Genomic DNA, 12,995 nt, shown 5'->3' with positions numbered 1-12,995 from the left:
GACTGGGGCAGGACATGGGAACAGGCTGTCCAGGAGAGTGCTGGAATCACCATCCCTGGAAGTGTGGATGTGGTTTGGTGATGAACATGGTTGGATTCGATGATCCTGGAGGTTTTTTCTAACCTTAATGACTCATGCCTGTGCCCTGCTCACCAGTACAGCCCCGTCCCAACAAGGCAGGTCCCAGCATGGGTGGGGGGCACAGGGGGCACTGGTGTGACCATCCCGGGGGCAGTGGAGGCGGAGAGTGACAAACATTGGGTGGTTCCTGGGTTTTTCTGGAACAGGTGGATCTGTGCAGCTCTCTGAGCTGATGGTTCTGCGTGTCCCTTCGTCCTGACATCCCACCTTGCACTGCCAATACACAGGATTTTGTGCTTCTAAACTTAATTTTCATTTATTTTAAATTTATTTATTTTTATTTTAAATTTTTGAGTATTTTTCTTTATTTCTATTTCATCTTCATTTTCCCACTCCTCCCCTCATTCCCATGTTTTCTCTGCCTTATTCCTTTTCCCCCCTTTCCCCCTTTTCTGCCTTTTCCCTCCTTTTTTCTGTTTCCTCTTTTCCTCCTTTTTTTCCCTTTTTCCTTCTTTTTTCCTCCTTTTTCTTCCTTTTTCCTATCTTTTTTTTCCTTTTTCCTTTTTTTTTCTTTTTTTGCTTCTTTTTTTTCCACTTTTTTCCCCCCTCATTCCCCCACCCCCCCGTTTTTCTTGTTTCCCTTTTTTTTTTTTTTCCCTTCCCCCCTCCTTTTTTCCTTTCTTTGCCCCTTTTTCTTTTGCCCCTTTTTATTTTTTGTTTATCTTGGTCTGTTGGCTTCGGGGACGGAGCGCGGTTTAACCCAGGGGCGGAGCTATGTAAATGAGATGGGCGGAGAGATGCAAATTAGAACAAAGCCCATACCACTACGCTGTATGCAAATGAGGAGGCGGGCTCATGCAAAGGAGCGAGCCGCTGCTGTGACAAGATGGCGGCGGCGCGGCGGGCGCAGCTGGTGCTGGGGCACTTGGCCGGGGCCGCGCCGGGCCCGGGGGCCGCGCCCAGGGCCGTGCCCTGCGCCGGGGGCCCCCCGCGGGCCAGCAGCCCCGACGATGTGGTGGTGGTGCACGGCCGCAGGACCGCCATCGGCCGCGCCCGCCGCGGCGGCTTCAAGGTACGGCCCGGGGGATCGTGCCCGCCGGTGCTGGGCATCCCCTTCTTCGCCTCCCCTCCTTGGCGCGCCTGGGTGCTGGACCCCTGCTTGACCCCCAGACACCACCGCTGTGCTCCGGAAGAGTCTAAATGCCAGCGCTGTATGATGGTTTTAATGCTGGGGGTGGCAGCGCCTGTGGCATCCCCCGAAGGAGTCGGGCATTGTGTCCCCAGCTGCCCTGGCAGCCCCGGGAGCGATCACAGTTCGCTGTCACCTGCCCTGCCACACGGAGCGGCCGCGGCGTGTCCCTCACCTGCACAGCTTGGCACGGACCTGCCACCCTTCTGGAACCTGCTTCTCCCCGGGTGGCATCCACAGAGTCCTGGGAAAGAACAGGGTGCCAGGATGACCCCAAAGGGTGCTCGTTCCTTGTCATCCTTCCAAACTGGTCTCCTCATGCTGGCGGTGCTTCCCACCAGCTGGGGTGGGACAGGGTCACCCGTTCCTTTCACAAAATAAATGGAGGGGCTCCATTTGCTGGGTCTTGTCACATAAATCTCTGTAGCTGTGTGATTTTGAAGGCCCTGCAGAGCATGCTCCTATAAATCCAAGGAAGGTGAGAAAGCAGCATGTGTGCTGCAGTGCCTGAAGGAAACCTGGGCTAAAAACATGCAGATAATTCTGCTGTGGTAGGAAAACAACAACCACAGTGAGCTGAGAAGCGGAGTAAAGCTGCCTTAGCACCACTGGCCAGCCCTCTGAAGTGGTCTGAGGCTCAGCTGGGGACAGGGCACTTACTGGTGTTCACTGGTGGTGCTGATCCCCTGTGCTTTTAGGACACGACACCTGATGAGCTGCTGGCTGCAGTGATGACAGCTGTCCTTCAGGATGTCAACCTCCGTCCTGAGGTGCTGGGAGACATCTGTGTGGGTGAGTGACAGCCTCTGCCTGGTGAAACTCCTGGTCTGGACAGCTCTGTGGGACAGGCTCCCCGTGTGGGTACTCACAGGTCTCATGGGGCTGGAATGGGTTAGTGTGTGGCATTAGGTTTTCACGCCTGTCCTGTTGGTGGTGGGGCTCTGACGTGGTGCTGGGCAGTACAGAGCTGTGGTGATGGGAACATCCCTTCCAGGCCTGTGAGGGGAGTGCAGCCAATTGACTGGAATTGTGTCTTTGCACTCAGGGAATGTGCTGCAGCCTGGAGCTGGTGCTTTGATTGCGAGAGTTGCACAGTTTCTAAGGTAAGCTCTCAGCTAGACTGAGGTTCTGCCTCTCCTCCTTGGGCCATGGAGTAGCACAGGGTCAGAGATTGCAGTGAGGCTCTTGCAGTCCCAGGAATTACAGCAAATCACCTTTTGCCTAGAAACTGGACTTTGATCAAGCACTCAGAGAACACTGATGGCAAAGAGGCAGGGAGGCAGGTGAAGCTGTGTAATCTGTTTGTGCTGCCTGTGTTGGGCCTCTGAAAGAGACATGATGTTCTGTGGGTTCCCAGCTGCACTCTCTGAGGCTGCACCTCTCTCTGCTGTGTCTGGTCCCAAAACCATGGATGGGCTCAGATTTTTCTGTCATTGCTCAGTGCTGCTCAATGGCTCATACTGAGCTGGATCCCAGGTTCCAGATATTTTTGCTGGATCCCAGATTACAAATACTTCAGTCAGTTTCTGTGGCCATTGTTTGCTTCTGTCAATCACTGCACAACTACCACTTTAGAGAGGTGCAGGCACAGCCTTTTAGAATTATTAATATTACAGAGCTTTTTAGGGTTTCTGGCCTGGGTCAGAGCTCAGGATCTCTAGGGCAGGATCTTGCTTACAGAGCACCTTCTGAAGACAGACCCATGGGGAAACAGCACTTGGAGCTATTTGCAAATGAAGTGAAGAAATTATCTTTGAACTTTGCTTTTCCTTGGTGTTGGACCAAATAGACCAAGAAATGGATAAAGGGATCTGCCTGGAACTTGAGGGTTAAAGTTTAATCAGGTGGATTCATGCACTCTTTAGAGCTTTGGGTTGTTGTTGGTTTTTATCACTGAGTTTTTGCCAACATTCCCTTGTTTTCCAGTGGCATTCCAGAGACGGTGCCGTGCTCCAGTGTGAACCGGCAGTGCTCCTCAGGGCTGCAGGCCATTATCAACATAGCTGGTAGGTGTTGTGGGCACTGGCATCAGAGTTGATGCCTGTCCCACCCCAAGGGCTCAATCCTCCTGTCCTCCAGTCCCTCTGAGCAGTAAAACAGTGATAATGTCTTGTGCTGTAGGGAATTTACACTGTGGTGTAAGCTAAATACTTTTATATCCTTGAGTGGCCGAGTTTATCCCTAGAGAAGTAACTTGGTTTTCTGGGAATAAGTTCCACCATCACCTCCATATCAGGCAGCTTCCAAAAGGGCTCTTCCAGTTTTCTCTGGCCCCACATTAGCCTTCAGCCCCATCAGCTCCTTGGCCTGGCTCTCCCTCTGGCAAGCAGGAGGGTGAGGAAATGCCCATTTGGCTGTACTGGGTGCTCAGGTGTTTGGAAACTGCAGCTGGGCTGGAAATGCTTTTGCTCCTGATGACAGTAAGAATATTTATGCACTGCTGTTACAGGTGGCATCCGAAATGGATCGTATGACATTGGCTTGGCCTGTGGGTAAGGAAGTATTTTCATAGTGCTTGCTTAGGCTTCCTGAAGGTAACACTCTGTCCCTGTGCAGTAGCCTGCCATAATTAGCTTTTTAGCTAATCTCCAATTAACTAGCCCCTTGAAAGACCAGCAGCTCTCTTGGATGAAGAAGTTAATGTTCTATGTGTGCTAATGAGTGTTCTGCAGATTTACAGGATCTGTTCTGTGTGCTTCAGTCCTAACATCAGAAGCAGTGTTTATTTTTTGGAGGATTATGTAAACATTAGGTTGGTTTTGGGGAAATACTAGTGACCACATACACATTGACTTCAGAAGAAGGAGTGAAAAAAAACCTGTTCAGTAATCCTGGGGCCAAAATACTGGGTTTGTCTTCTTTATAGCTTGGTGACTCTAATCTCTCATTAATTATTACTGCACACAGTAATGTCCACCAAGATGTTGTGCTTAAAGGGACTGACAGGCTTTGCATCCCTGGGTGTGCCAGCCACTGGGTTTTGCTGTGGGAAGCTGTCTGGCCTCTGCCCTGCAGAAGACATACAATCCAGAAGTTACAAATAGCTTTTGGGAGCTGGGTTTATCCTAAGTCTTACTCTTCCAGAGTGGAGAAACCCTGGATTCAAACTCAAAAGACAGTAGCTGGGGTTTCACTTACTTAAAACCCAGTCCTGTGCCTTCCTTCAGGAGCAGATGCAGCTGAAGTCAATGATGGAGTGTCCCATCTCAGAGCTGGTTTAAATTGCTGATAGCACTTACTACCAGCTGCCTTACTTTCTGCATGCCTTTCATTTTCCAGGAGTAGTTTCTTTGTTATTTATTCTTCATGAAGGTATTTGTGTGGTGCAGAGTAGAATTCAAACCCATTATAGGCTTCATAATCTAGATTGACCTTACAAAAGCTCATGGCTTTGTATTTCTGCAAAAAATTTGAGTATCTTTGATGTGTTAATTCATTTGTGGGTCAAAGATTGCACCCTGTGGGATCCATGTCTGAAATTCTTTGTATTGCGAAACACAAATGGTGCAACTCACTGAAATCTCTTTGCCATGGTTTGCTCAATACTTCTTTTTCTACTGCCAACCTGTTCTTAAGATCTGAGTAGTATTTTTATGTCGGTTGGCAATCTCACTGAAAACCCCAGTCCTTGAACCTCATTATGTTTGAGGACAAATGTGCCAGAATCATAGCAATTCCTTCCTACCTGTGGAAACACAATAAATTAACTGCTGACATTGGTACCCTGTTCTAGTGAAGCAAGAACCAATTGAATCTCACAATCTGTTTTCATTTCATAATAATTCTTAAACTGATGATTAAAGAGCTTCTGCCTCAGCCAGTTCCTAATTAGCAGCTGTGTTTCTGTGGGAAAATGGGAATGCATGTTGTCAGGATACTGAGTTTTGATCAGTTTTAATGGAGCAATTCAAATTTTTCTTGTGTTTAGAGTGGAAACAATGTCCCTCAGAAGTGCAAATAACCCTGGTGATATCAGTTCCAACATGATGGATAACCCCAAAGCTCGAGATTGCCTTATTCCTATGGGGTAAGTGTTTCCCCTTCCCACAGTTCAAGGGTTTCATAGATACTCTCTCTCCTCAGTGACCATAGTTACAAATCAGCCTGAATGTGGTGAGCTTGGAGCTGTGTCTATTGGCATCCTTGGCTGTGGTGGAAGATGAATGACGTGAAATGGGGGGAAATCAACAACTCTGATCAAAGGTTTTCTTGTCTTAAGATCAATGGCTTGTTGAGCAAGGAGAACGGATTTGAGCCTTGTTCTGGTCCTAGATTTGATTCAGGATTAGCTTCTGCCAGCAGTTCTAAGTTGAGAAGGCAGCAGTTGGCTTTCAAACTAAAGCTATTGCTTATATCTCATGTGATCTTAGTAGAAGCCAACTGCAGCTCCATTAGATGTGTCCTTGGATTAACTCTGTGATGTTTTTTCCCCAGAATAACCTCAGAAAATGTGGCAGAGAAGTTTGGAGTTTCCCGGAAGAAGCAAGATGCCTTTGCCTTGGCTTCCCAACAAAAGTAAATGCTTTTTTTGTTACATTTATTGGGGTTTTTAACCTTCTAGTTAAGAAATAAGAAAAGCTAGAAAACACACTGCTACTTCCTGGTCAAGTGCAGCCTTTGTGTTGCCTTCCAGTCCTTAACAGTGAGCAGAGAAGCTTGGGGTCAGACCAAAATGCAGTGCCTGTGCAGGGTTGTGCATGATGGGGGAACTGGAGTCCAGAGCTGTACTGGGATTGTGTGACTGATCTCACACAAGTATCACTGGGCACACAGACCCTGAACAGTGAGTGCCCTGCTTGTTCCAGCATCCAGAGGTCCCTGCCCATGGCAATGGGGGTGGAACTGGATGATCTTTAAGGTCCCTTCCAACCCAAACCATTCTGTGTTTCTGTGACAGAACCTCAGGGAGGTTTCTGGAACGAGTGCCTGGTGAGGTATTTTCATAGTGGCTTTGGCTCAGGATCACTGGAACCTGAACGTGGGAGCAGCAGCAGAAGGAGCCTTTCCCATGAGGGAATAGTGGAGTGTGGCTGTTGGTAGAGAACTGCTGAGCTTGTGAGAAGAGTGGCTTGTCCTCGCTGCAGGTGTTTGGCTCTGAGTGAGTCCAGGCCTACCTCTGATAACCTTCCTCTTGGGTTAAATCACTGCCAAAATCAACTGACCCCAGAATCCATGGGGCTGTGCTGCCAGAGCAGTGGCAGGTCATAGGGTAAAGGTTCTGCCATCAAAGAGTTAAACTTGCTTTCAGAGCTCTGTTTAAACATCAGCCTGGTCCAATTATTTATCTAACACAGGAAGCCACTGCACAGGGTAGTTAACCTTTAAATTCCGGCCCTGCTGCTCAGGGAAATTGGCATGCCAGCCTTTCTCACTGCCATGGAACTGATAACCAAAAGGGTATGTGAATGTGATCCTCACACTCACATGAGGCAAGGGGTGACTTTCTGGCCTTGGTCTCAGGATATCAGGATATCTGTGCAGGTACTGACCTGTCCTTCAGCACTTTGCTCCAATTCTCGCTTACCTGGGAGCATTGAATATTTTCATTTTACGGATAAAAGTGCAAAGTGATGAAACAGCTTTTAGTCTCCAGTTTGTATTCTCTGTGAAGGATTTACCTCTGGAAGTTAAATCTAAATAAGCTCTGCTTTAAAGGCTTTTAAAATATCTTGCTGATAGGAAAGATTAAATCTACTTGGCTTGAGCTAATTCTGGTTTAGTTAATTGTATTCTGCTTGGTTATGACAGGTGTTGACTGCTGATAGTTCAGGGTTCATTTATTCTCTTACAGTTGTGATGTGGCTGTACCCCTGAAAAAAATAAAACTTCATGTTGGGGGCTGGTGGTGGTCAGTCAGGCACAGAGATGTTGATGGGAACAGAATGGGGATATTGCTCTGAAATGAGTGATCCTGTGACCCAGATCTGGGGACAATGCCCATACTGTTGATGTAGAAGTAAAAAGTTTGTCTTTCCATGAATGGAAGTAAGATTTTGCCTGTTGTCTTGACCACCACTCAGCGATGATGTACCAAATCCCACCTTCGTTCATTCTCTGTCTAACTGCTTTCCTTCACTTCAGTTTTCCTGCACTTCACCTCCAAAATATTTTAACCTTTCATACTCTTTCCTTACCAGAGCAGCAAAAGCTCAGCAGATGGGGCTGTTTAAAACAGAGATTGTTCCAGTGAAGACCACTGTTGCAGATAATGAGGGCAACAAAAAAACTATCACTGTGCACCAAGATGAAGGGATCAGGCCCTCCACGACGCTGGAAGGCTTGGCAAAGCTGAAACCTGCCTTCAAAGAGGATGGAAGCACTACAGCAGGTCAGCTCAGCTGTTAGGTTTGTGCTGTTCCTCTGGTTTACCTGCCTTTACTAGAACAAAAAGCATGTTAATAGGTCTCTTCCAACAGGGAATGCCAGCCAGGTCAGCGATGGAGCAGCTGCTGTTCTCCTGGCAAAACGCTCCAAGGCAGCACAGCTGGGACTGCCGGTGCTGGGGGTGCTGAGGTCCTTTGCTGTGGTGGGGGTTCCACCTGATGTGATGGGCATAGGGCCAGCCTATGCCATCCCTGTTGCTGTGGAAAAGGCAGGTGAGAACAACTTGTCATTCAGGCAGTGCTGGGCACAAGCAGATCAGACTCCTTGGACTGAGATTTAAGGTTATATTATTCAAGCATGTGCAGCTGTTTGCCCCACGAAGAGTGAAGTTAAATCTGAAACCTTAAAAGAGGTCCTGCCTCAGATTGTTGCAGTGCTTTCCCCTTGTACTGGTGTGTAAATTGTCATTCACTCACCTTTGAGAAGCTCAGGAGTAAATCCCTGCACAGACTCAACAAGAGTTGACAGGTGGCAAGTGATTCAGTGTTCACATAGTGGTGTTTTCCCTTCTTTATTAGGACCAGTGTGTAGGGGGTGTTTTTGTGTTTGGTTTTTGACATTTTTTTCTCTTTACAATTTTGTCATCTTAGGTTTTTTACCACACTCATTGTGTTAACCAGCTTTTGTAGCTGATGAGCTAATTTAGCCTGGCCTGGCTACATGCTCACCTGTAGCTTTATCTTTCATTCTCCAAACACCCTTCAATCCTTAATCCCTCTGCAGAGAAATCACACTTAATCTGAGGAAACTTGGCAGACTCAGTGACACAGTGCCACAAACTGTGACGCTTTGCAGTCTTTAGACACTGCTGTACATAAACTTGTTCAAGTGTAGATACCCCACAGAGAGCTTCCTCTTTCTTAGATGGAGTAGAACTGGAATTCATAGAGGGAGGCTGTCAGGCACTTACTCTCTTTATATAGTCATGAGGCAAAAATATCTCCTTTTAACTCCTGACTTTTCTGGCCCATAGGTCTGACTCTGAATGACATTGATATATATGAAATTAATGAAGCCTTTGCAAGCCAGGTGAGTGAGCATCATGTTTGTGTTGCTGCATTGCTTGGCAACCGAGTGTGTTTGAGCTTGGTCTCCAGGTTGAGATTTTTAACTTGTTCCACATATTATATCTTCAGCCAAATGTAAATAACATGTGCAGACTCTTTTCCTTTTCCTTCAAATAAAAATGACCAGGGCATTGCTTATACAGCTTAATATTAGAAAAAAAAAGTCCACCAAGTAAGAATTGGCTATTGTACTCTCCTACCAACTTGCAACATCTGTTTCACCAGGGCTGTGATTTATTGTCAGGTTGTCTGAATGTGTGTGGGCTCAGTTTGAGATGAGCTGGACAGTTTTAGCTCACTTCTCTGTGCCTTGGATCAGTTCCACTCCTTTCCCCTGAGAATGATGGTCTAGCTGTAGTCAGGCCTCTGACCTGGAAGAGGAGAGCTGAGAACTAAGGTAAGAGCATCTCCATGAAATCATTCCCTGTGTCTTTGCAGGCTGTGTACTGTGTTGAGAAGCTGGGCATTCCCATGGAGAAGGTGAACCCCCTGGGAGGAGCCATAGCACTGGGACACCCTCTGGGCTGTACTGGTGCTCGGCAGGTTGTCACTTTGCTCAATGAACTGAAGCGCAGAGGGAAGAGGTGAGTGCTGAGCATCAGTACTGGCCTCACACCTGCTGGCTGTGCAGCTCCCACAGGCTCAGGGGTCACCAGTTTGGGTTAAGCTTTCTCCATCTCTTGGATGAGGTAACTGTCCCTTTGGGTTTAGCTTTCTCCATCCCATGGATGGGTTTGAACCTGAATTCCCTGGTGCTCTCCTAGCAAAACAGGAGAGCAGTAGACAGCTCAAAATGATTGTATTCTTCAATTTTTTCCCTGGATGATGTAAACCTGAGCTGTCTTTTTCCTTAATTCCACGTGTTCTTTGTTTCAGAGCATACGGGGTTGTGTCCATGTGCATTGGAACTGGCATGGGCGCCGCAGCCGTGTTCGAGTACCCGGGGAAGTGAGCGCCAGTGCTGACAGAACAACACCACAGCTCCCTCTCTGCCTTCCCTAGGCATTGCAAATGATTGCCACTGAAATCAAGTGGGTTCTGGGATTTGTTACTAGAGCTACAAATTTTAGGCAGAAATTGTGAAGTAGAATTAATGGTGCAGTTCTGTGAAGAAGGTGAGGAAATGCAAAATTGGCACATGGCTTCCTGATATAAGAAATTAACTCAGCTGAAATTCAACTACAGCCCCTGGTGTGGTGATTATGAATGAATATTTTTAATTTAATTGATCTCTTTACTCTCTGAATATTACCAGAGGGAAATAGTTCATGGGACAGTATTTTTCTATGACAAATTGGCAAAAAGAGTCACTCAAAATGAAGACATGAGTCCACGTGAAAAGACTTTTCCAGTATTTCCTTAAAAGGTTTCACCATTTGTAAGAAGTTTAAAACAGCTTGTTTTGAAGCAAAGACTTGACATCCTTGCCTTTAAACTGTGTCTGTCCTAGCCCAGGCAGAAGTTGTCTGTGTCTGAAATTGTCCCTACACTGGAGGATGGGCTGTAGTTTGCTGCTGATGGAGCTGCTCTCAAGCCTCTTTTCAGTAGGGGAAAGTGGAAGGACTGGAACATAATTTCCACAGGAAATGCCTGAATGGAAAGGTTCTGTTGAATTGCTAGAAGCCAGGATTTGGATGTGGCCATTCCTTCTTTTACATGTCTGAGTATCAGTTTGTGTGACTCCAAGGACAATCTTATGCTTAATCATATTTACTTACCTAACATAAAGCAAATAGCAGCATTACATTTACTGCAAGCACTACATGAACATCAGTGACAGCTCAGTCCTTCAGTGCTAATACAAACATGTGCTAGCCTGTGTCTTTTGTCATCCCTTATTTCTTCTCTTGTCTGAACAGGAAGATCACTGAAACTCAGCTAGAAAAAGAAATTTACTCATTGCTGCTTTGAACTTGTAACAAACTGAAGTTCTTTGTCCTGACTTTTGTTTTTGCACTTAATAATACAATTGGGTTCTTGCAATACATTTTTTCCTTTTTATGATGATTTTTAGTTGAAGGTCATGATGAGTTAGAGCTCTTGTTACTTTCATAATCCCATGCTGTAGCCTGTCTCACCCAGCAATCACACAGGCTGTCTTAGAGCCAAAAAACTGAATTATTTAGAGGGGATAATGAGCCATTTACAAAAGCCTTTTATTTAATGGGAGTGGAAAATTTAACAGACTCAGAAGTGGGAATTCCAACGACCTTTAGCTAAAATAATACTAAAATAATTTAAAGAGAAGTGAGAGTAAATGGGAACCATGTGGGGTGAAAGAATGAAAAGGAAGAGGGGTTCCTCCCTCTGTTGCTGAAGGGGGATGTTCTCAAGGCCCAAGCATGATGAAACACACAGGCTGGTAATTTTCCAAGGAGACCAGGGAAAATTGACTCTTCCCCTTTTCATGTAAGGCACTGAGAAAACAGCCTGGGAAATGCTGGCCTATTCACCAATTCTTATTTTATTATGTGTCAATGTCAATTTTAATGTCAAACAAATAAATGAGGTAAAACAAAAGCTACTTTAAGGTATGAATAGTCTTTAGCTGTGATTCAAGACATGCTGGGCTCTGCAGAGGGCTTTGGCCTGACTTACACAGGTGCTTTGCAATTTAAAACCTTGTTCTGAGCCTAAAGCTAAGCTTATCACAGCAATAAAAGGAACAGTACAGTGTGATTATGACTGGTTGAGGTACCATGAGAATTTCTTTCCTCATAACCTAAATTTTCATTCTGCTAAAATTTCAGTCCCCACTAAAAACAACAGAAGTAGATGAAAGTACAGGCTCAGCTGATGGCACATCTGCATCCAGCCTGTTACCTTGACATTTGTCCCACATTGTCCTGCTTAATGCACCTTCCCACGGTGCACTCCTCTCCCTCTGAGGTGCAGCTTGCAAGGCTTCTCTTCCAGCATTCCAGAAATGGTCACAATAGCTTCATAGTCAGTGTTGCTCCTAAAATGCACAGCAAAAAGTTCAGTTTCAGCTACATGCAGTCCTGTGTTCAGGGATGAGATGAAGAGGGGAGAATGGTGTCCTAAGAATGCACCAAGTCACAAGCACAGGTCACTAATGTTAGTGCTGGTTCCACAGATACAATATATGGTGTTTGAAAATAATGTTCAGGTCTGTGCCTGAAGACACTGGATTGATGTGTGAAAGAATGAGAATATCATCCTACTTGGGAAATTATGGTTTAGGTGAATAAATGAAATGAAGCTCTGCTGGGAGCAAACACCTGCACTGCCTTGATGTGAAAACTCCTCCCTGTGACAAAGTTTGAAGGGAAAAGTTTCTGTCACTCCCCTGAGACAAGGGGCAGTCAGCGGAGTCCAGATTGTAAATTAACATCAAAAAGGTTACAACAACTCTAGTTTTACACCAAGTTGAAGAGCATTATTTGCCCAAGGCTAATGCCACTCAGTGCTCTCGAGACTGTTCCTGTGAAGGACTTCTCTGTGTCCAAGTGCCAGCTGTTTTAAGGGCCTGAGGCAAATGCCTGTTCTGCCAGTCTTGGTTTTTTGCTTCTCATAAAGTAATTCCCCTGCAGAAAGACCACTGATCTGGGGAGGTGAATTATTTAAATTACCTCACACCTTGCATATAATTATCTCCTGCCACACTGATCCCACTCTGCTGTGTTGGGAATTCTTCCTATGGAGCCCCACAGAAGAGCTGGTTGCTATACAGCAACATCTTTGCTTTCTGGTATTTCCAGGCATTTTCAGCCATGCTGATTAGTGTATTTGTCAGAAAAAAATAAGTGCTTCAGGTATATTCAGCAGAATTCCAGAAAAATGTAGGCAGTCAGGAGCCTGGGGAGGGCTTCTGGTCCACCATGCTCCTCTAAGTAGGGACAGTTTAGTGCAGCTGCTCAAGGCTCCATCCCACTGCAATATCAGTGGCTCCAGTGATGGAAATCACTGGACTGTGTTCCAAAGAGATGGGAGTTATGACAGTAACTCATCTACAGTTTGCTTGAAATTTCCCTGTCAGCAGTTTTCAGAGCTCACTGAAATCACTAGGATAGACTTCAATTTGCTGCCATCACGTGATAACCTCCAAAAATACTTTGTAATGGAAAATGATTTTTTTTTTTTTAACGTGAGTTGCATCTCCCTAATCAGAACAAAGAAATTAAAGTCTTTGGGTCATCATAGAATCATGTAATGTTTTGGGTTGGAAGAGACAGCAAAACTCATGGGCAGGAAAACCTTTGACTAGAACAGGTTGCTCAAAGCCTCATCCAGCTTGGCCTTAAACAATTCCA

At 45.9% G+C, this 12,995-nt stretch overlaps 2 protein-coding genes across 2 annotated transcripts in view; one reads left to right on the top strand and one right to left on the bottom strand.

Annotated features, from left to right (window-relative positions):
- The first annotated feature begins 967 nt into the window (after positions 1-967).
- Positions 968-12,879, top strand: ACAA1 (acetyl-CoA acyltransferase 1). Its single transcript, XM_053953413.1, has 12 exons — positions 968-1,153; positions 1,969-2,062; positions 2,316-2,373; positions 3,197-3,276; positions 3,720-3,762; positions 5,199-5,297; positions 5,705-5,785; positions 7,408-7,598; positions 7,687-7,866; positions 8,628-8,683; positions 9,160-9,305; positions 9,598-12,879. The coding sequence occupies exons 1-12, from the start codon at positions 968-970 to the stop codon at positions 9,671-9,673; spliced, it is 1,290 nt and encodes a 429-aa protein (XP_053809388.1). The 3' UTR covers positions 9,674-12,879.
- The window catches only part of DLEC1 (DLEC1 cilia and flagella associated protein), a 33,329-nt gene continuing 31,895 nt past the window's right edge, over positions 11,562-12,995 (bottom strand). The window contains exon 38 of the mRNA XM_053943154.1: positions 11,562-11,680. Coding sequence (XP_053799129.1) covers positions 11,572-11,680 — 109 coding nt within the window. The 3' untranslated portion in view covers positions 11,562-11,571. The remainder of the gene's footprint in view (positions 11,681-12,995) is intronic.

The sequence above is a fragment of the Vidua chalybeata genome, chromosome 1 (assembly GCF_026979565.1).
Source record: "Vidua chalybeata isolate OUT-0048 chromosome 1, bVidCha1 merged haplotype, whole genome shotgun sequence".
NCBI lineage: Eukaryota > Metazoa > Chordata > Aves > Passeriformes > Viduidae > Vidua > Vidua chalybeata.
Note: the sequence above shows the minus strand (reverse complement) of the source record. Positions and strands in the feature narration are given on the sequence as shown.